This window comes from Garra rufa, chromosome 21, assembly GCF_049309525.1.
Source record: "Garra rufa chromosome 21, GarRuf1.0, whole genome shotgun sequence".
Taxonomy (NCBI): Eukaryota; Metazoa; Chordata; class Actinopteri; order Cypriniformes; family Cyprinidae; genus Garra; species Garra rufa.
Genome location: NC_133381.1, coordinates 12862375 through 12887257, shown reverse-complemented (window position 1 = coordinate 12887257; position 24883 = coordinate 12862375). Strand labels below are relative to the sequence as shown.

The 24883-nt window shown below is 33.4% G+C and overlaps 1 protein-coding gene across 2 annotated transcripts in view; it reads right to left on the bottom strand.

Annotated features, from left to right (window-relative positions):
* The window catches only part of foxn3 (forkhead box N3), a 122213-nt gene that overhangs the window by 23081 nt on the left and 74249 nt on the right, over positions 1-24883 (bottom strand). For both annotated transcript variants that reach the window (XM_073826920.1, XM_073826921.1), the window contains exon 4: positions 18542-18609. In XM_073826920.1, the coding sequence (XP_073683021.1) occupies positions 18542-18609 (68 nt within the window). The remainder of the gene's footprint in view (positions 1-18541; positions 18610-24883) is intronic.

Genomic DNA, 24883 nt, shown 5'->3' with positions numbered 1-24883 from the left:
GCAATGTAGTAATCAATTAAAACAAACAAATAAATGAATAAATAAAGGAAAGAAGAAATAATAAAGACAAATAAAGTAAAAATTAAAACAAAATAAAATAAAATATATAATAAATCAATATTGAATATTTAAATATATAATATATAAATAAAATTAAAAAATAAAATAAAAATTTTTTTGGAACACTTTTTTTATTTAACTGTGTTTTAAATAACCAGGTTTATAAACAGTAAAAGATATAAATATTAAATAAGATATTCATATTAAGGTAAAATACAGAAATATTAAATAAATATTAAAAATAATAATAAATAAATGAAATAAAACATATATATAAAAAAAAAAAAAAAAAATATATATATATATATATATATATATATATATATATATATATAAATATTAAATATTTATACCATGTCAATAAATATTAAATAAATGTAATATATATACAAAATTAATTAAAAAATAAAATTAAAAAAGGAAAGAAAGAAAGAAAAAGAAATATATATATATATGTATATATATATATATATATATATATATATATATATATAATAAATTGTTATAAAATTAAAATTGTTTCAATAAAGTTGTTTCAATCTTGTATATTCTGACTAACGAATATTGCTGGTTCAACAGCCAGTGATATTTGAACAATATTTGAACTATTTTATTTTATTTTATTTTATTTTTGTCCTGAAAGGGAGGCACTGTTTCAGTCACTTCATCGCCAAAATTATAGCTAGATCCGAAACACACATACACACTTGGGTGGGCGAATTAGCCAACCATCAGTACTCCAAATCAGTTCAGTTTTTGTTTTGAGTGTGGGGTGTTAAGTTACCCAGCGGTACCCCACAGGAGGGAGTTGTGTTGTTTTCTCTCTTTGCTTTGGTGCATGTCGATACATGCTAGTGGAGCGTGAAAAACCGCTACTACAACAGCGTCCACTCAAACAGTTCTTCTTCTCCCCCCCTTCAGTCTTTAAATCCCCAAACAAGGATTGTGGGCGGTGTGGCGGAGCCAAACACACATCAGCCAAACGGGGATCAAATACTACGGAGACACTCGACGTGTGTGGACACCAGTCAGTCTCGCCCCCTCTGGGACACGCCCTTCTCATAATGACCCTGTCCCCATGCTGCCCTCCACAACCCAGCAGATAAGCCACTAGCGTCTGTGTGTTTTATGAGCCTCTAATGGCCTCCGCACGCATGAGTAGAGCTTAAAACAGTAGAGCGCGCTTGTTCTGTCCTCCCTCCTCCGATAGCCCTGCTAAACACACACACACACACACACACATGCTGGACAATCCTCTCCCTCACATCTTTAAAAGGGTACTGCACCCACTCACAACGAGATTTACTCACTCTCCTGTCATTCTAAACCCATTCCAATGCTGTTGTTTTCACAGATGACAAAAGGAGATGTTTAGCAGGATGCTCAAGCTGCCTTTTTTTCAGAATATGAAAAAGAGAAGAGTGATCAGAGGCTATCAAACTCAAAAATTACAAAAGTTTTTGTGTGTGTAAAGAACAGACAAAATTTGGAATGGAATTATAAAACATAGAACACGACAACTTTGGGGTGGAAACTTTTAGAATTTGAAGATTAGGGTAAATTTAACTTATTTTGTCTACTGGGAAACATATAAGCTGAAGGGCAGCAGTAAATGAAAAAAATATGATATTTAGGCAAAATAAGAAAAATATACATATCTTCATACTGTTCAAAAGTTTTCAGCCCCTGGCTCTTAATGCATCGTTTTTCCTTCTGGAGCATCAGTGATCGTTTGAACCTCCTGCAATAGTTGCATTTGAGTCCCTCAGTTGTCCTCAGTGTGAAAAGATGGATCTCAAAATCATACAGTCAATGTTGGAAAGGGTTCAAATACGCAAAAATGCAGAAAAAAACTAAGAATTTGTGGGACCTGAAGGATTTTTTAACTGTTCAGGACAAACAAGAGACTCATGAACAACTATCACTAAACAAAAAAACAAAAAACAAAACAGCTGTGGATTATTCAGGCAACAACACAGTATTAAGAATCAGTGTACAGTATGTAAACGGGGTCATTTTTATAAATTCAGCTATTATTTTATCTTGTTGGCTATACATAAATGTCTTTTATGTGAAGTACCTTATTCAGGTCAGCACTAAATAAAAAATAACATGCATTTTGTATGATCCTTCCTATTTTGGAGAAATAATTAACATTTTGCGATTCTGCAAGGTGTACAGTATGCAAACTTTTGACAACTGTATTTATATTTGCCTGATTTCAAGGTTTATATTATAATATAAATTAGAAATAATGACTTTAATATTGGTTCAGCAATGCAATAGCTAATAAAATCAGTAAATGAAGATAGTTTGTGTTTTTTATTCATATTTTATATGTAACTTCTACCCATCTAAAAAAAAAAAAAAGTATATATATATTTTCTATAATTTTTGTTTTGTTAATTTTGCGAATTTGACACATGTAACATTTACCAAAATATTATTTGGCATACTTAATATAATATAATATGTGACCCTGGACCACAAAACCAGTCTTAAGTAGCATAGGTACATTTGTAGCAATCATTGTATGAGTCAAAATTTTTCTTTTATGACAAAATTAGGATATTAAGTAAAGATCACATTCCATTAAGATATTTAAATTTATCAAACCTTAAATATATCAAAACTTAATTTTTGATTAATAATATACATTCCTAAGAACTTCATTTAGATACACTTAAAGGTGATTTTCTCAATATTTTGATTTTTTTTATTCTAGATTTCCAAATATTGTCCTATGCCAACAAACCATACAATCTCAATCTAAATCTCAATTTCAAAAATTTGACCCTTATGACTCGTTTTATATAATATAATATAATATAATATAATATAATATAATACAGTTTTGAAATTGTAAAATGATAAATAAGTGAATTTTGAAAACTGATATAATTAATTTTATAATCTATACGACTACTTTTTACCTCTAAAAATTCATGAGACTTTTTTAGTGCACAAAGTACATAGACTAATTTAAAGCAACAGTTCACCCTGAAATGAAAATTTGCTGAACATTTACTCACCCTCAGGCCATGCAAGATGTAGATGAGAACAGATTTGAAAAAAATAGCATTACATCACTTGCTTACCAATGAAGAAAGCAATATCATAGACACAGATGACTCATATTTTAGCCTGAAGCAATGATTTTAAGTTAAAAACATCCTGGTGGATTTGTTTATTACAAACACACAGCTTTTCTCTTTACACAACATTAATTGATGGACTGGAGTCACGTGGATTACTTGTGAATTGTAATGTTTTTATCAGCTGTTTGGACTGTCATTCTGATGGCATCCATTTACTGCAGAGGATCTATTGGTGAGTGACGTAATGCTGAATTTCTCCAAATCTGTTCTGATAAAGAAATAACTCATCTACATCTTGGATGGCCTGAGGGTGTTCAGCAAATTTTCATTACTGGGTGAACTATTCCTTTAATTTTTCTACAGAAGAAATAAAGTCATACAGGTTTGAAACGATATATATGTGTGAGTATATAAAGTTTCATTTTTGGGTGAACTATCTCTTTAAAACCAGTTTTACAAATGCCCACAATGCAAGACAATAAAGAGCTGTCAGGCACAGACCTTCCCTCCTGTTTTTTATTTTTGGCTTTGCACTGTAAAATGTCCCGGTGTGTTGAGTCGAGAAGGATAAATAATTAAACGGCTCTTTAAGACGTCTTAGTGAGTTCTTGAGCGCCATGCACTCTATGTAAGATCTCCGGACGTCTTCCTTCCTCTCGCTTCCTTTCGCTCCCCTGGCCGGGGCTTGCGGTCGCCATGGCAACCGCTCACATTTCACACACTTGAGAACAGTATATCAGGCAACGGCCGAGGCTAAAACAGGAAATAGCGCTCTGTGCTTAGCCGTGGCTTTCAGAGGCGTGTTTACAGCCGGTAATAGAAACCAGACGCATGGTGGCGACTATAAACGTGGACGCTCACCGATAGCACTGGGTGTAATATTATAATACGCAGCCCCTGACTTCAGAGTGTATTTATAGAAGTTACTGCAAGGAACCAGAGAAATCAGGACGCACTTTATATAACAGGGACAAACATATTTCTGAAAATGACTTTTAGAGCCAGACTGTTCTCAGGTCAGCAGATTGTGCGGTTTACTGTATGACCGTCACACTTCCCTCTGACCTCAGAGCCCATGTGAGCAGTCATAGAGAGCGCTGGAGTTACGAGGTGAACTCAAGGGACGTGTCCAGATAAGACCTTGAAGCCAGGGATGGTTTATTTGTTTTGGCATTTTCAGCAAAGCGGACATAAAACAGAGCAAGACATTTTTTGAAGGGCACGTCAATGTAACAGCACAAAGCGCTATACGTGTTTTATCTCTGATAATGCACACCGAACATCCACACAAATCTTTTCAGGCACACCTCTGAAGAGGAGCCGCTAAACCATGGTTTAGGGTCGAAAATCAACAAAGACCTTTGCTTTCCTGTCCCAAACCTGTCTTCCATAACAAAAGGGCCATTTGGAATTCATGAAGACACAGAGGTGCTGATAGTCATCAAGATGTGTATACATTGAGGGTGTGCTGATTGTCAGACCTTTAGTATTGTGAGAGAAGCTGTAATTTGCTGATTGGTCAGTTTGAATATCTCAGATTTGGTTTTTAGAAACATGGTTTAAGGAAGGGATAAAAGAAGATTGTAACAATTGCTATGTCTCTTTTCTTAGCTGGCACTATATGTGACCCTGGACCACAAAACCAGTCTTAAGTCGCTGGGGTATATTTGTAGCAATAGCCAAAAATACATTGTATGGGTCAAAATTATTGATTTTTCTTTTATGTCAAAAATCATTAGGAAATTAAGTAAAGATCATGTTCCATGAAGATTTTTTGTAAAATTCCTACTATAAACCTATCAAAATGTAATTTTTGATTAGTAATATGCATTGATAAGAACTTAATTTGGACAACTTTAAAGGTGATTTTCTCAGTATTTTGATTTTTTTGCACCCTTAGATTTCAGATTTTCAAATAGATGTATCTCGACCAAATGTTGTCCTATCCTAACAAACCATACATCAATAGAAAGCTTATTTATTGAGCTTTCATATGATGTATATGTCTCAGTTTTGTAAAATTTAACCTTATGACTGGTTTTGTGGTCCAGGGTCACATATTTTCTCTGGCTCAATGCACTCTCTTTCTCCCTCGCTCAGGTAACATTTTACATACATGCTACACTCTTAAAAATAAAGGTGCTTTAAAAGGTTCTTCACAGCGATGCCATAGAAGAACCATTTTTGGTTCCACAAAGAACCATTCAGTCAAAGGTTCTTTAAAGAACCATCTCTTTCTCGACTTTTTATAATCTGAAGAACCTTCTTTCGCCACAAAGAAACTTTTGTGAAACAGAAAGGTTCTTCAGATGTTAAAGGTTCTTTATGGAACCATTTAGACAAAAAGGTTCCACTATGGCATCGTGAAGCACCTTTATTTTTAAGAGTGTATGTATAACCAATTCAAGTGTAACCATAATGAAGCACTGTTATTAAGGGAGACATCAGATGCAAAATTCACTTCTACATGGTGTTTGGATATAAATATGTCTTAGCAGTCTGTGAACACAACCACCCTACAATTATAAAAATCCATTGACTTATTTTTTTAAAACCCCAAAAACCTATACAGTCTCAATTATCAAGCCATTTAGATTTTCTGAGCAATACGATGTTATATTACTCAAGCCCCATCCACAGTCGCTGATAGACTGTCCCGCATTAGCATATTCCCACCCTCAGTCCGCCATTTTCTCCACCACTCGACTCGAGCAGCTTTAGCTACAACAATGTTGTGCAAACAATGCAGGCAGATGTAAAAGTGAACTTAAAGCGATAGTTCACCCAAAAATTAAAATTTGATGTTTATCTGCTTACCCCCAGGGCATCCAAGATGACTTTGTTTCTTCAGTAGAACACAACCGAAGATTTTTTAACTCAAACTGTTGCAGTCTGTCAGCCATATAACGGCAGTCCTCAGACCTCAGTGTATCGTCACGAGCCACAGGGTTTAATTTGGTTTTGTCTGTGTATGTTTTTTTGACTCTCAATGGCGTGGGTCCAATCAACTGCCATCATATGATTGACAGACTGCAACGGTTTGAGTTAAAAATCTTTGTTTGTGTTCTACTGAAGAAACAAAGTCATCTACATTTTGGGTGAACTATCCCTTTAAGAGACTTTATTTTATCCTGACATCAGAGCCACTAAGGACGCAGTGAAAAAGTTTTGTTTTTGATAGGAATCTTCATCCAAATAAACCTAAATTTGTTTATGTTTTCGCAAATTATTTTACTCCAGACCACAATTCAAAGCAGGTTTAGCTAAAAAGTACAAACTCAAGGATGGATCCATACCCACTGTTCGTGATTCAGCTGCACCTACAGAAGAAGTAAGTCTCACACTTTATTTAGATTATATTATTATATTATTAGATTTATTATATTGTATTTTATAAAAAACGCATTCCGGGGTGTAAAATACACGTTTTTTGGCAGGGTTCCCCTGATAAAAGTCGCAGTAGCCCAATTCCACAGGAAAACCGCGGACTTGGCAACACTGATCTGATGTCCTCTTTTTTTTCAGTGATATACACTACTATTCAAAAGTTTGAGATCAGTGATATTGTGAAATACTGTTACAATCTAAAATGATGCTTTTATTATACTTTAAAATATAATTTATTCCTGTGGAGGCAAAGCTGAATTTTTAGATATACCCATGCTACTTATGACTGGTTTTGTGGTCACATACAGGCACACAATAGCAACGCTCTCTCACATAGTTTGCTCTCTTAACTGCGCTTATTTCTGTTTTTGTATAAGTGGTAGTGGGTGGAAGTAGACAAGAAATGTACAATTTTATACCATCAAGCTTATAACATGTCTTTAGTCATTCAACAATCCTACAGCCTGAACCACTGTAGTAAAAGCATCCTTGCAGCAGGATAATATAGCGGTGTGTTTGTTAAGTGCAGACAGCTTTACAATAGCAGCCTTCAATAAACTTTACACATTCCACAGAGCAATTAGCATGAGCCATGCCACTTGACGATTTCAATTTGCTCAGCAAGGCGCAACACCCACGAACCTCCGTCTGAGAGACGGACGAGAAAACAGTACGAAGAACAGACGATCTGCCATCAGTCTCAGAGATGAGCGCTCACTGCCTCTGAAAGACCAAAGACTTTCTCCTGATTAATGTCTCTAGTTCTGTCCTATCTGCTTTCTGTCCATCTCCCTCTTTTTTCTCAGTCTCTAATTGGGAAGAGGAGAAATGGCTTTGGAGGTGATGGCCAACAGATAATTAGTGCTGCTTGCTAAGGTAAACATCACTATTATTATTGTTCAGTCATAATGCTTTTTCAAAACCACTGACACTAAGTTTTAAGCTTCATCCTGAATTGTTACACCACCCTGGATACCTTCTTTTACATTAGCAAACAAACAAAAACAGCTGTATTCTGCTGCAGTATATTAATGAGCTCAATGTAATAAGCTGATTTTAGAAGAGCGGAAATGTCCTGGATGAGGCATTCAAAGCATTTTTAAGCATTTTTTTTCGTTCACTCAACCCAATCTAATCCACTCTCTGTCACTTCATTTTATTGTCTTCACTAGCCTGACAAAAATGGAGATTTATTCTTCTTTCATCTGAGTCATACAGACACAATGACTTCCCTCTCGGTGGGAGTGGGAGAAGGAGATGGAGGAAAGATGGGATGGAAAGAGGGAAAGATGGAGAGATAGACAGACCTCAGGAAAAAAAAAAAAAAAAATGAAAAAATCTGACCCAGAGGCAGTCAGCGTCTATCCAGATATGCAGGTCAGGAGGCACAAAAGTCAATATATTCTGTATATACACTCTTAGAAATAAAGGTGCTTCAAAAGGTTTCTTCAAGCATTGCCATAGAAGAACCATTTTTGGTTCCACAAAGAACCATTTTTTGTTTACCTTTTTATAATCTGAAGAACCTTATTTGCCACAAAGAACCTTTTGTTCTTCAGATGTTAAAGGTTCTTTATGGAACAGTTTAAACAAAAAGTGAAGCACCTTTATTTTTAAAAGAGTGTACAGTGAGCTCCAAAAATCTGAAATCACTGGAGAAAAGATGTCTATATTTCAATCACAAATTACACATATACTGTATCACACATAAAGAAATTTGAGAGAAAATTGTATTGAAATATGAATTTCATAATGTCCTAGAATTTCTATTGTCCCTCTTCTGCTGTAAAGGAAAAACACTGGAGCTGCATGAACTCCACAAATTTGCTTAAAAGGACAGTTTACCCAAAAATGAAAATTCTGTCATTAATTACTCACCCTCATGTCGTTCCAAACCCGTAAGACCTTTATTCATCTCGGAACACAAATGAATATTTTTTTGATGAAATCTGCTAGTTTCTGACAGCAACACAACTGACACGTTCAAGGCACAAAAAGGTAGTAAGAACATTGTTAAAATAGTCCATGTGACTTCAGTGGTTCAACCTTAATTTTGGCTCAGAGAATACTTTTTTGTGTGCAAAGAACACAAAAATAACAACTTATATTCAAATATTCAACAATTTATTTTCTTCTGTGTCAGTCTTTGACGTCCGTTCACAACGAAGATTACAGAACATTTGTTATTTTTGTTTTCTTTGCACACAAAAAGTATTCTCGTTGCTTCAGAATGCTCAGTAGGGTCAGAAAGGTCTTGGACTTCACCAAAAATATCTTAATTTGTGTCCAGAAGATGAACAGTTTTCATGAACAGAGGGTCTTACAGGTTTGGAACAACATGAGGGTGAGTAATCAATGAGAGAATTAGATTTTTGGGTGAACTATCCCTTTAAAACCCCATATTTTAATGCAAATCCCACTGTATATTTACATTTATACAGTATGTTTTATATTGGCTGGGACCTTGCGAAATGATGAGACAAGGGTTCCCAGACGTATCTCCCTGATGCTGGAAGGCATGTATCTTTTAGAGCGGACCCCCCATTGTTAGCCGGGGTGGCATCAGAGGCAGAGATGAATACATTTCAATGTGACTTCTTAGTCACTCATCTGACTCATGTAGGTTCAAAGCAGCTGCTGTAGTAGAGAATGAAAGAATGACTGAAATGAAAATTTACACATCCACCTCTAGAGAAGACAGGTAATGTCACCGGCAAGACAACACAGCGCTCTATTGTGCTCTTTTTGCACTCCTTCTCTCAACAATTCTCATTTTCTTTCAACTAATTCAAAGACATGAAGAAATGCAGAGCAATTATGACACAGCAGCTATTTATCAATGGTGAAATCTGAGGAATGGCAGGTGAACAGAGCACAAGGAACATTTTTACCCTGATCCCCTGAAGCAAAGCTTCAAGCCAAGAGTAACTCTCCCACATTCATTCATTACTGTTTAGTACAGTAAAAATTCATGAGGGCAGATGTTTTCTACTGTAATCATGCATTTCTGTAGACAGATTTTCAAAAGTAGCCATTTCTTAATAATGTGGTTTTACCTGAATGATCCATAGCAGTGTTTTTTTTTTTCTTTGTTTAATGATAGTTGTTCATGAGTTCTTTGTTTGTCCTGAATAGTTAAACTGCCTGCTGTTCTTCAGAGAAATCCTTCAGGTCCCACTAATTCTTTGGTTTTCCAGCATTTTTGTGTATTGGAACCCTTTCCAACAATGGCTGCATGATTTTCAAATCCATCTTTTCACACTGAGGACAGCTGAGGGATTCATATGCAACTATTACAGAAGGTTCAAACGTTCACTGATGTTCTAGAAGGAGAAACAATGCATTATGCCGGGGGTGAAAACTTTTGAATTTGAAGATCAGGGTAAATGTAACTTATTTTTCTTAAATTTAACTTATCTTCTTTGGATTCTAAAGAGCAATACTAAAAAAAAAAAAAAAAAAAAAAAAAAGATATTTAGGCAAAATAAGAAAAATGTACACATCTTCATTCTGTTCAAAAGTTTTCACCCCCGGCTTTTAATGCATCGTGTTTCCTTCTGAAGCATCAGTGAGTGTTTGAACCTTCTGTAATTGTTGCGTATGAGTTGCTCAGTTGTCCTCGGTGTGAAAAGATGGATCTCAAAATTATACAGTTATTATTGGAAAGGGTTCAAATACATAAAAATGCTGAAAAAACAAAAAAATTATGGGACCTAAAGGATTTTTCTAAAGAACAGCGGACAGTTTAACTGTTCAGGACAAACAAAGGACTCCTGAACAGCTACCACTAAAAAACAAATTCAGGTAACAACTTTTGAACAGGGTCATTTTTACAAATTTAACTATTATTTTCTCTTGTGGACTATATGTAAACATCTTTTATGTGAAATATCTTATTCAGGTCAGTACTAAATAAAATAATAATGCAGTTTGTACGTTCCCTCTTATTTTGGTAAAATAATGAACATATTGCAGATTCTGTAAACTTTTGACCTTTACATTTCTGCTCTTAAATCTCATTAAATTGGCCCTATTCCCACAGATTTTAAGTACCTCATCATAAACTTGTTTTATTTTCAAGATAATTAGGGATGAGTTGAAATTGTAACGAAATAATTGTAAAAAAAAATGTCAACCCAAGCTTAACTTGTATTGAACCTGGATTATTCATTTAATGTGCATAGGGCTGTGATGTCATATTTATCAAATTAGATTACCCATAACCCTAATAACATTACAGCGAGGGAACACTAATCAAAGATGAAAGCACGGAAAGTGCACATACAGACACACACTGACATGAAAGTACATACGCACATTCTCATACACATACTAGATGTGACTACATATTCAAAACACGACTCAGTTTTGTCACGTCCATTTTGATACAACTCTTGTAGAACAAAGAGGAGATAAAAGAGGAAACGTGCAAGACAGCAAGGCAGGCAGGAGACAGCGTTCCCGTTCCAGCACACACTTGCAGGCGTTGAGAATAATAAGGTCTGAAAAGCATTACTGAAAGAGTTCCACCGCTCCGTCCAATCCTGACAGCCTTTCTTCTCAGCAAACGAGTGACTTAGCCCCTGAATTTGGAACTGTTGAGGCTGGGAAAAAACTGAGAGACGTGTCTTGCTGTAATTCATCAGAACTCAAAAACAAAAGTTAGTTGTAACGTGTCGCCTACGTGATGAATACAGTCGGCTTGCGGGAAGAGAGTTTCAGGGTTTGTGCGCTGCTTTATATGAATTTCTTTGCCACTTTTAAACTGTGAACGTGACTGGAGAATGTTCATGCACTTCCAAATGGATATGTCACAGCACATCAAGGATGTTTTGTGTCCTAATCTCATTGGTCTGGAATGATTCAATGCAAACATGACGTGTAATTCTACTAAAATAACCCAAAGATTGCACCGAGCCACAGAGAGGGTAAAAGTGCACTCCGGGAAACTGGGACATTTTCTCAACAAGACTTCCTTCCTCTTTATTGTTCTGTCATGTGTTATAAAAAACAACCTCAAATATGTATGTGCACCTCAATTGAGCAAATCATGCAAATTGATGAAGAAATAAGTCAGTAACTTTTCAGAACAACCTGGAAATGATAGAAAACACCTAGCTGCCATACAAAACGGCCAAGCATTATGAGAGATATTCACAAATATATAAAAGTATAAAAGTTATAAATCACTGAGCCTTCTTTCACCAATTTAGCAACAGAAGCAACGTTTGTGTTCTACAGCATTTCTAAACAGCCACAGCTTTCTACAGGCTTTGAACTTCAGAGGCGCTACTCAACATGAAGAGGCTGGAAAAAAACACACACAAGAAAGAGCAAAAGAGAGGAAGGAGGGGGGTTTATTTGGATCGTTTTTCATGGAGTGTCAAAAGGGCTTCCACAATCACCAAATCAATCCCGACCTACTGGTAACTGGGCGAGAGGTGAGAGGTGCTTAGCTGTGAGAGAGTGTGAGAAAATAACAGACAGAGAGAGACAGACAGACTGAAAGAAAGAAAGGGGAAAGAGAGAGAGCAATAATCAGTTTTGCAGTGAAACTGAAGAAAATCTCACCGGTAATCCCTTATTAAATAGTTCTTAGAACTTCTTGGTCTTTGTGCGGTTCTGCGCTTGTCTTTTCCGTCAGTAAAAAGTCTGCTCAAATCCAATAAGAGGGCTGGATATGGACCACTTGTCACAGTGCTAATACACAGCTTCAGTGTGCAGGACCAGTAATTTACCTCAAGCTTTTGCTATAACAAGGTCTCAGGACAGAATAATGCTACATGCACTTGAAGAAAAAAAAATGATTGTAGGCTATTTAATAAAATAGGAAGATGTATGCATACATACAAACACATACCACCCGTCAAAAGTTAAAAATGTGCTTTTTTTTCAGCAAGGATGCATTAAATTAATCAAAAATGACATTAAAGACATAATATAATATGCAAAAGTATGATTACAGCAAAAACAGCGTTTTTCTTTTTTAAGAAACTGATACTTATTAAATAAATAACATTAAATAAATAAAAAACATGTATGATATTGATGACATTTTAATGTTTTTGCACTAAAATGTTGTTGTAACCTTATATAAATACTATAAACTTTTTCTTTTCAGAATCCTGAAAATATCACAATTTCCACAAACAAATTTTGAGCAGGCTTTTTTTTTTTTTTTGTAAACTGATACTTATTCAGCAAGGATGCATTAAAGTAATTAAAAATTGCATTAAAAACATAATATTACAGTTTTTGATATAGTTTTGCATATAAACGCTGTTATAACATCATATAAATACTATAAACTTTCTTTTCTTCAACGAATCCTAAAAAAAGTATAATGATCACAACAAAAAAGAAACTGATACTTATTCGGCAAGGACACATTAAATAAATAAAACATTACATTAAAAACGTTTATGCTATTACGTTTTTTTGCATATAAATGCTGATATAACATCATATAAATACTATACACTTTCTATTCTTCAAAGAATACAAAAAAAAAGTAGCACAATTTCGATACAAAAAGATACTAAGTAGGCTTTTTTTTAAGAAACTGATACTTATTCAGCAAGGATGCATTAAATAATAAAAAAAATACATAAAAGGGATTTATAATATTACAGTTTTTGCATAAAAATGCTGTTGTAACTTCATATAAGAATTGTGATTTCCACAAAAAAACACTTTTTTTTAGAAACTGATACTTCAGCAAGGATGCATTAAATTAAACAAAAATTACATTAAAGACATAATTTAACAGTTTTTGATACACAGTTTTTGCATATAAACGCTGTTATATTACAATGGTATTACAATAAATATTAAGCAGGCTTTATATATATATATATATATATATATATATATATATATATATATATGACAATATTGTGACTTTCTAATCAAAAAATGCAGCCTTGGACCTCAAACTTAAATATAAATAAATATAATGTAAATAAATATATTCTGGTTCCCATTACCTTTTCGCATAGCAAATTGTTTTACCAAACTTCCTATCTAAGGCTACAATCAATTCCTGATGGCCTTACCGAATATCCTGTTTCACCCAGAAATACATTATGAACTTAAAATGGGATGCAAATGGAAATTCCAGTTGACTTTACCGACTAGGCCACACATGCCCCTATCTGTGTTCACACTGGCTTACAATTTACGACAAGTTATGAAGTTTCTAGTAGACTTCAAAGAAAGCCATTTTGAAACTAAATGATCCCTGGGCTGCCATGACTGACAATGTGCCAGTGATCGACCTGTCTCCAATAAAAGCCATAGTCAAAAGACCTGCAGCCAGTCTGTCTAGAGACTTCCCTGCAAAATCGTCATCTCAAAGCAACTTCAGAGCATAAGAATGCAAAATCAAACTATTTTAGTCTCTTTATATCACTTCAGAGTGATAACACAAAGTTTCAAAGGACATCTGAAGATGCAAGTCAATCATGCTCCACATAAATACTAAACAGCTCATTTGCCTGTCACATCATCTCCACACAGTCTTGAGTGTCACTTCCAGAATCCTCAGAGACATAATCCAGTGCTCTGTGCCATTTCAACTATTTAGCAAGACACCAATACTCAGCTTTTGTTAGAAAAACAAGAAGCTAAATCTTCTTGAAAAGTGTTACATTTGAAGTCAAAAGTTTACATACACCTTGCAGAATCTGCTAAATGTTAATTATTTCACCAAAATAAGAGGAATCATACAAAATGCATGTTATTTTTTATTTAGTACTGACCTGAATAAGATATTTCACATCAAGGCATTCACATATAGTCCACAAGAGTAAATAATAGTTCATAAAAATGACCTTGTTCAAAAGTTTACATACAGTTGATTCTTAATACTGTGTTTTCTTACCTAAACGATCCACAGCTGTTTTTTTTTTTTTTTTTTTTTGTGTAGTGATAGTTGTTTATGAGTCCCTTGTTTGTTCTGAACAGTTAAACTGTCTGCTCTTCTTCAGAAAAATCCTTTAGGTCCCACAAATTCTGTGTTTTTTCAGCATTTTTGTGAACTTGAACCCTTTCCAACAATGACTGTATGATTTTGAGATCCAACTTTTCACATTGAGGACAACTGAGGGACTCATTTGCAACTATTACAGCAGGTTCAAATGCTTGTTGAAGATCCAGAAGGAAAAACAATGTGTTAAGGGCCGGGGGTGAAAACTTTTGAACAGAATGAAGTCATATACAAATTTTGTATAAATATCATATTTTTTCATTTAGTATTGCTCTTCAGAAGCTACAGAAGATACTTACATGTTCCCTAGAAGACAAAATAAGTAACATTTACCCTGATTTTCAAATTCAAAAAGTCCCTCAGTTGTCCTCTGTGTGGAAAGATGGCTCTCAAAATCATCCTGTCATTGTTGGAGAGGGTTCAAATACACAAAAATGCTAGAAAAAAAAATTGTGGGACATGAAGGATTCTATATCAACTGTATATCAAGCTAGCATCTTAGATCTAACTAATGTTTCAATAGCTATGCAATGAACAGGACCTTGACAGGCAGAAGAAAACTTCGCTTTAATGTTTAATGGCATATCTAAGAACGAAGGATGGTGAAGGATGCAGTACGTAAGTGTGCGCTAGCACTTCTGAGCTCAGCAGATGTCCCTCCTACAAATGTGGCAGCCGTTGCAGGTGTATCGCTGTCGCCTCCCCACGCGTCAGATAATATCACAGCCACAAAAGAGTTTACAAAACACACAGCTAACTGCCAATTACACCGAGCAAGTTGCTGCCTGCACGGCACCTCTACGCAATGCTCAAAAGCCGCTTTCCGAAAGGGTGTGTTGTGATTTTCTCTGTCGTGTAAACGCGTTTAAGAGGGTGATGATGTATAACCGACTATATATAACCAGGCACTCATTCGCACACATCAGATACTGATTATGGTGCAGGGGTTTATGTAACTAAACACTAAAAAAAAGCTAAATAATAATCAGGCTGTGAGTGAGCAACTGAAGTCGGTGCTGTAGGAGGTGGATGTCTGCTGGGCTTTGGACTGCCGTGAGTGTCACACTCGCACCTCGGATGGAAAACATATTTATAATAACAGCTCTCGCGCCACACTTCCATTAGTGTGCCGCTTTAAATGCCACCAGGTTAATTAAATCTCTGATTACTGTGATTCACACGCATGAGTCTCAAAAAAATTCATGCGGAGGGAATCCAGCACATGCTAGAACAGGGAGGACGATGGACCATTTGCTGTGAAACAAACCAAGCCATCGGTCAATGTCTTTAGAGTTTGGTGAGAATTAATTTCCAGTCAAATTAAATATAGATCACGTCTTAGGTGCACTGAATGCAAATCGCTGCCGGACATGTCAATAAGTCAACCGCTTGTATCATTGGGCCACAGTAGGCATTGGTCTTAAATTGGATAAAACTCTTAAGAGGTGGATTGGTTCACTAACGTAAACTGCGAGCAAACTGTGCTTTGTCCACATGCAGTAGCCGTGTGATTCTGATTCTGCATAACTTCCTGTTTTCTACTCACCATCTCTAGCAATAAACTCACATGCAACCTATAGGAAGTCTATTATCTTTAAAACATTACTTACTGCTACTTTGCATTGACTAAATAAACTAAAAACACTGTAACTGTTATCGTGACATTTACTCTGCAAGTGCCGGGACCAAAATACAGAGGAAAAGCGCACAACAACCCATCCAATCCTCTGCCTGCTGAGGCTAATGAGTGTAATAAGGCATTTCATTGCAGCCATTATTAAAATAAGCAAGGAAACAGTCACAAGGTCTAGTTTTAAAAGGCTTGCTATCATAGATTCAACTTTAAAAGGGTTGTATGTACAAACGATTCATTTTTAGGCTAGCAACAAGCATTAACCCTGTATTTTAAACAATATTGGAATATTTTACAGACAACTTTATAGACTACCATTCAAGATTAGTTTTTTAAGAAATTAATCATTTTACTGATGATTATCATGTCTATTGCGCTGAAACCATCTGTTTTAAAGCTATATTAGTTTAAATTTCTGTATTTAACAGAAGCGCAATATGACATGAAAGAGAACTTAATTTAGTACTAACATGCCATGTGACAGCCGCTTTCTGTGCATTCAGAAAATCCAAACAAAGCCATTAAAAAATTTAAACATTCTTTAAACACTGGGGCCTGATACTTGGTGATAAAATGTATTTTGAGAAACACTTAGGATGAAGCGCAACAAGAAAAGAGGTGGTAGTTCACTGTGTAAATGACGCAAAGCATGCAATAGTGCACTATATCGTTTTCTAAGTGCACAGAAAGCGGCTGTATTAAACTAAGTTCTCTTTCATGTCGTATTGCACTTAAACTGTTAAATACACACAAGTTTATGTTAAAAACACACTAATTACAAAAACAGTTGGTTGTTCATGAAGCTAAACAGCTGGGAAAGAAAGTTTTCTATACTTTCTAAACATAAAAGAATCCTGAAGAATGTAAAGTTGCCATATGAAAGTTGTTTTTAAAAAAAAAAAAAATTTCAACCTGATCTCATGATGAAAACGTACATGTGGGAACGTTTTTGCAAGACGCGAAATACATACCGCCATGTACAATTCGTGGCATATTCTATGTGAAACTGAGTGATGCTAAAAGAGTGTTCGTTTTTTCCCCCAGAACAGATGAATGTGCATTTGGTACGTTTTATGTGACATTGGGTTTTGGGTTTTGGGACATTGGGTATGTGTCACCGCAGTTCTGACTTGAAATGTAAGTTGAGTGGCGCTATAAAGCTAATGCTCCATGATGTTTTTAAATAACTTACCATCTGCACTACACCAAAACCCACTTGATAGTATGAACAACAGCAAATGTAAAAACGCAATTGCAAGTATGCCGTTTTAGCTTGTTTTTCAATCTCTAATCTTTCAGCTCTTTCATCGTGAGTCACGTTTTTGATGAGATTCTTACCCAAGGATTCTGCATCCTAAGTCCAATTCTGTGCCGACTGAGCTACTGAGCAAGTTACGTCCAGAAAGCAAACATATGGAGTTGTAATCCTAACTGTGTACGAAAACGATTACAAGAGCCTCATTGTGTGTTAATTTCTGTTGGAAACTGCAGTGATATGCACTTATTGGTATGTATCCATCTGAAAACCCATCTTTTTCGACACTATGTGACTATAAAAAAAAAAAAAAATTCTCCTCTCTTTCTTGATCTTCCCCTTCTAGCCTGCACTCTTCTAACAACGCCTGATATATGGTATTTTTGAGCACTTCCTATGTTGATCTGCCTCCTTAGGATGAATCACTTGTTGTATTCCCACTTGTTAGTCGCTTTGGATAAAAGCGTCTGCTAAATGAATAAATGTAATGTAAATGTAAATGTATCCCACATCTTGTGAAAAAGTTCCCACAGGTATGTTAGGTAGGTATTTATATATGTGGAAATAATGTGTTGCCATATGGATGCACCGTACCATACAGAGTTAAGGATCAAAGTTTAGCCCAGGACATTAGCAATCATCAATCAATCTTTTGTCACGTTTGATCCGTTTAGCTTTCTTTGAATACTTCACACTTCAACACGTTTGTTCAACAATAGGGAAAAGGACTTGCATGTCAGAATTGCAAAAGAAAAAAAATGTTCTGGATTACAGAATGAGACAGAGAGAGGTAACAACTGAAAGGCTGGCAGGATTCAAATACCACATGAAAAGAAGTGAGGAAAAACGGTCTCAGATTTGAAGCAGCTCTTTTTAAACCAGGGCAAACAAACCAAATAAACACCCACCCAGCTAATTCCTTTAGGAGCTAGCCAGGTACATGAATATGAGCCTTTTGTTGAAGCAAAGGCTCATCTAAAGAGCATGCAAATAAACCAAGATCCCTTCTTGTAGTAGAACTGACAAAAAAAATAATAATAATAATAAAATAAATAAAAAGCACTTGTCAGTGGAACCAACAACACACAAGCATGTAAATACGGTAAGACACATCACTCTACCTTGTAGCAGGACTCCCTTGTTTTTTCTGTAAAAGGGATTTCCTGGCCAAATTGGAGGACTGGACATACTGTAAAAAAAACACAGTGGAGAGAATGATGAGAAAGTGACACAAACAGATGATGTACAACTGACAGATGGACTGCAATCCTGAAAAACAGACAGCGGAATGAAAGATATTTTAAGAGATAAACAGTGCCAAAAGAGAAAGCAAGAGTGAGACAGACAAAGCAAGCGCATGTATCCACAAAGAAATACCATGGTGACCGTAGCTTCTGCCAATTTTAATGTTGATACTGTAAAATCATAAATTAATACAGGATCACAGTTTAAGTTATCAAGTTATGAGATCATGTTATCACAGTTTTACATTAATAACATTAACTGATGCAACTAGAGAGGTGGAAAACTGCTTTTTCAAATAAAATGCTTAAAAACAGCCTACATTTCAATACTAATACCAAAGATGTCTGATCATGCATGGCTATTTTAAAGGAATAGTTTATGCAAAAATGAAAATTTGCTGAATATTTACTCAATATTACTTAATATTACTGAATATTACTTAGTTTGTTTCTTCATCAGAACAGATTTGGAGAAATTTAGCATTACAGTTGAGGTCAAAAGTTTGCACCCCCCTTTCAGAATCCGCAAAATGTTAATTATTTTACCAAAATAAAAGTGATTATACAAAATGCATGTTATTGTTTATTGAGTACTGACTTGAATACGATATTTCACAGAAAAGATTAGGGATGCACCGATACGAATCGGCCGATAATGCTTGCGCGTTTTGTCAGTAAAGCCGGTTCTGTAATCAGCGGTAAATGCCATCAGGTGCGTGATTTCATGTTGAGCCGTATATACTACACACAGCCGTTGTTTACCGAGGAGCTGCGCAAATCAATGTTCATTATTAGTGTGAATGTGCGCAGCTCGTCAGTGAACAACGACTGTGTGTAGTATATACGGCTCAATGTGAAATCACGCACCTGATGGCATTTACCGCTGATTACAGAACCGGCTTTACTGACAAAACGCGCAAGTGATCGGCCGATACGGATCGGTGCATCCCTAGAAAAGATGTTTACATATAGTCCATTAGAGAAAATAATAGATCAATTTTTAAAAAAAGGACCCCGTTCAAAAGTTTACATCCCCTTGATTTTTAATACTGTATTGTTACCTCAGTGATCCACAGCTGTGTTTTTTTGTTTAGTGATAGTTGTTCATAAGTCCCTTGTTTGTCTTGAACAGTTAAACTGCCCGCTGTTCTTCAGAAAAACCCTTTAGGTCCCACAAATTATTAGGTTTTCCAGCTTTTTTGAGTATTTGAATTCTTTCCAACAATGACTGTATGATTTTGAGACGCATCTTTTCACACTGAGGACAACTGAGGGATTCATATGCAACTATTACAGAAGGTTCAAACACCCACCGATGCTCCCGAAGGAAAAACGATGGATTAAGAGCTTGGAAAGTGAAAAATATCACAATAATCCAATTTTTACAATTTTTATCAGCTGTTTGGCCTTTCATTCTGACGGCACCCATTCACTGCAGAGTATGGATACTGGATAAATTGGATGAATTTGCCAAATCTGATCCAATGAAGAAACTCATCCACATCTTTAATAGCCTGAGGGTGAGTACATTTTCAGCAAATATTCATTTGGTGGTCAACTGTTTCTTCAGTTATTATAATAAGATGAATTTCAAAACAACTTTTCTAAACCTTCAACAAACTAGCTAGTAACTTTGATATTTTGAACAATGACAGGTTTGCCTCCAGCAAACAGCAAACTGCTGCTGTCCAAGTAAACAAAACATTGAGGCTTATACAATGTTGAGACATGACCATGCAACAACATAGTCATTACATCCTCTTTCAAATTGAGCCCTCGTAGCTTTAATCATTACTTTCTGGTGGTGAGATGACAGGCCGGCTCAGGTGATGGTGCTGCAGACTTCAATATGCAGCTACACAGCGGGAAACTCTTCGGCTGAACTACACACTTTCCATTGGTGGGCCTTTTTTTGGCACAAATGAACTGAGCTATCAGGAAAACCATGTCTGCGCTCTGTGCTGTCAGAATAAATTCGATGTTTATTTTTATTTATTTGTATTACTGGTTATAAAATGCCTAAAAATAGATATTCGAATATGCCTGGGATGAACAGGAAAAAAAGCGAGTTACTGTGCTGGCTGTGAGAAACAGAAACAGACTTCAGGATTGCTCACATATAAAAGCTATTGATTTTTCTTGGTGATCATGGACATCCTTTGGAGAAGGAGGTCAACAGGTCCTTCATGAAAAGAAGGGAGAGTATGAGGTAGGATGTGTGTACAAACTCAAAAGGTATCTGAGAAGAATGCAAGGAACAACAGATATGTCAGGGTCAAAACATCATGCTCAGATGCCTGCAGTTCAGTTCAGTAATATTATTTGACATATTAGTATAAAAAATGAAATAATATATGATAAATTTAGTATGTCATTATAAAATTTAACCATTATTGTATTAATAGAAAATGTTAAGAGTACATATACAAATTAGTAAAGTGATGTTAATATATATTAGTATAGTAACAAATTGTATGACTAAGTAATATTGTATAATTACATAGATCTATTTTTGATTACTACTAAATATTTTATATATAATAATAATAATAATATAATAATAATATTTTTAAATATTACAATTAACTTTTATATTTATTAAAATATAATTGATCTTTTAAAATTATAGTATTAATTATACAATCAATTAATTATAATCAATTATAAGAATAAAACTATTAGATAAACAGCATAATGATGAAAAAATAGTACAATTTCTTGTATAAAAATAATAATAAATAAATAAATATTGTGAATGTATGTATATATATATATATATATATATATATATATAATCTATAAATAAATATAATTATGTAATACATATAAAAATAATAAAAAATAAAATAAATAATAAAAATAAAAAAGACAAACAATTATATATTTTTTAATTGAGCAGCATAATTATGAAATAATAGTAAAAATAATTATAATATATTATATATATATATATATTATATAAAAATATAATTATGTAATACATATAAAAATTATAAAAATAAAAACTTATAAAAAATAGAAAAGAAAAACTATTTTTTTAAATATATTTTTTCTGATCTTTTAAAATCATCGTATTAATTATACAACCAATTAATTATAATTCTATATAATCCTATATAATAGGATAAAGCAATTAATTGAGAAGTATAATGATGAAATAATAGTAAAAAAATCTGGTATAATAATAATAATAATAATAATAATAAAAGTAAATAAATAATAATAAAAATATCTTATTTAAAAATATATTGTATATAAAAATATAATTATGCAATACATATAAAAATAATAAAAATGAAAATAAAAAAATAAACAATTATATATTTTTAATTGAGCAGCATAATGATGAAATAATAGTAAAAAAAAGTATAATAATAATAATAATAATAATAAAATATATAACTATATTTATTTAGCAATATTTATTATACAGATAAACTATTGTAAGTGTTGCAACACTATATAAACTTGAACAAGTAATAAATGTTGACCAAATGTCCTACTTGAGAGCATTTGTGAACAATCTGAGCGCTTCGAATATGATCAAAGTTCTCAAAATCAGTCATGAATTTCCCCTTTATCTTTCTCATCTCCTCTAATGCAATCTTCTTCCCTCAGCCATGATTCTTCACGCTCCATACTGTTCGCATTCCCAAACACTGATCATTTGTGACAGCAAATATGAATTTCCTGACCTTTTTGTTTGGGATTTGTGAAGTACCGGAGCATGGTTTCACATTTCTCAGTTCCCACAGAGTTTGGAAACGGTTTATCCACGTCTCTGTTTTCTGACAGCTCCTTCTGATCCGAATATTTTTCGCTTGAAAGGTTACGAAATATTTTTGCGTGGATTAGCTGCTCGGTTTCTATCAATTATCTGCTTGTGTACGATTCCTCCTCCGTCTCAGCGCTCACTGTGAGCTTCACAAATCTAATCAGGAGCAGTCTAATCTTCAATTTAGCCCTCTATCCACTTTCTGCCTCCCTGTAGATTCAGTATGTGCAGATTGGCTCTGTCATCTCCCCCTTCTTAATCTTCTTAGAGTATATTAACTAATTGAGAATTAGAACAAACAGAGGTGGCACAGGGCTTTGAGCACATTCGTCTACACTGTGTATTTAAAAGCCCAAGGCCGCGGGTTGACGGGGCTGTTTTGGCTCTGGACCTCTTCCGACGAAGGAGCGCTCTACGGCGCGTGGCATCTCGGAGCGTCGAGAGCCTGTGTGCCAAAGCCAATAAACACAGCGCTGCCACTTCACATTTGCTAATCTCCGCAGGGCTGTCAGACTTCAGGTATCTGCCCTGACAATTGAGGATAATTTAGTGTGAGAAGTAATGGAACCTCTCTATTTCTTTACGGATCCATTAATTACAGTGTTCCGTCAGAATGTGTTTGATTTTTCTCCTTCTTTTTTCCCCGTTGAGAGTGATTAAAACATATCTCAGCACAGCTCAGACACAGCTTGAGACGAACATCTTCATTAGCATACTAGTCGCCTAGCAACTGAAACATCTCTAACTTTCAACTTTGAGATTTTTTTTCACTAACCTTACACCTGAGTACAGCATGCAGTCATTACTAATGTAAGGATGCACCAGTTCGGATCCATTTATCCCCTAAATGAAAAAAAACTAAGTGTACCATCTTATAATAAGTGTAAAGGTAAAACTAAATACAAACACATTTACTTCAGCTGGCTAATATTAGAACAGCGTAAAATATTCACTCCACAGAAATGAGAAACTTGCATAACTTTAAAAGAGACAACAGTGAATTTAATTCCTGAATAAGATTCCAGAGTTGAACACTTGCAAAAACGAATAAAGGCAGAATTAAACATAATATTAAACATAACTATGATATGATATGAAAGTATTTTATGTATTTATTATTTATTTTGAAAGATTGTAAAATTATATCATTATTAATACTGATAGTGTTTTTAATAATAACACTTATATAAAATATTTTAAATATACGTATATACGTTTTTGAATTATTTTAATGATGTAATCAATTTTATATAAAAAGAAAATATATAGAAAATGTAATTTTATAACAATATTTTAATATTTATAATATTTTACACTGTATTATATTCAGTTGATTGGCTGTTAATTAATATTGTATTATATTAAAATTATAGAATATAACATTTAATATTTAGAGTATTTTAATTATGTTTTAATATATGTATAGTATTTAATACAATTATTTTATATATATTTTATTGTTTATTCATTAAGATTTTATATTAAAAGAAAAAATTATACTATATAGTATTTAATGTTTAAAGTATTGTATGTATTTATTTTTTAACAGTTGTAAAATTATATCTTTTGTAATATTTATTGTTTTTATTAATAATATTTATATACAAAAATTTTAAATATAAATATGTTTTTTAATAATTTTTAATCATGTAATTAATTTTATATAAAACAAAAATATATAGAAAATATGAATAAATATATTAGATAATATTTTAAGTTTATAGTATTTTTATAACAATATTTTACACAACTGTATTATATTCAATTGAATGATTGTTAATTAATATTGTATTATATAAAAATGATATTATATAACATTTAATATTTTAAGTATTTTAATTATAATATTTTAATATATGTATAATATTTAATACAATTATTTTATATGCATATATATGCATTGTTTATTCATTAAGATTTTAAATAAAAAGAATAAATGATACTATATAACATTTAATGTTTAAAGTATTGTATGTATTTATTCTTTAACGATTGTAAAATTATAACCTTTTTTAAATATTTATTGTGCTTTTATTAATAATATTTATATAAAATATTTTAAATATAAATATGTTTTTTAATCATTTTTAATCATGTAATAAATTTTATATAAAAAGAAAATATATAGAAAATATGAATAACTATATTAGATAATATTTAAAGTGTACAGCATTTTTCTAAAAATATTTGAATATTTATAATATTTTACACAGCTGTATTATATTCAATTGATTGATTGTTAATTAATATTGTATTATATAAAAATTATATTATATAACATTTAATATTTATAGTATTTTAATATATGTATAATATTTAATACAATTATTTTATATATATATTTTATTGTGTATTCATTAATATTTTAAATATAATATTTATAATATTTAGAAAAATAAAAAATATACTATAATATCTAAAATTATTTTAATATTTATAATATT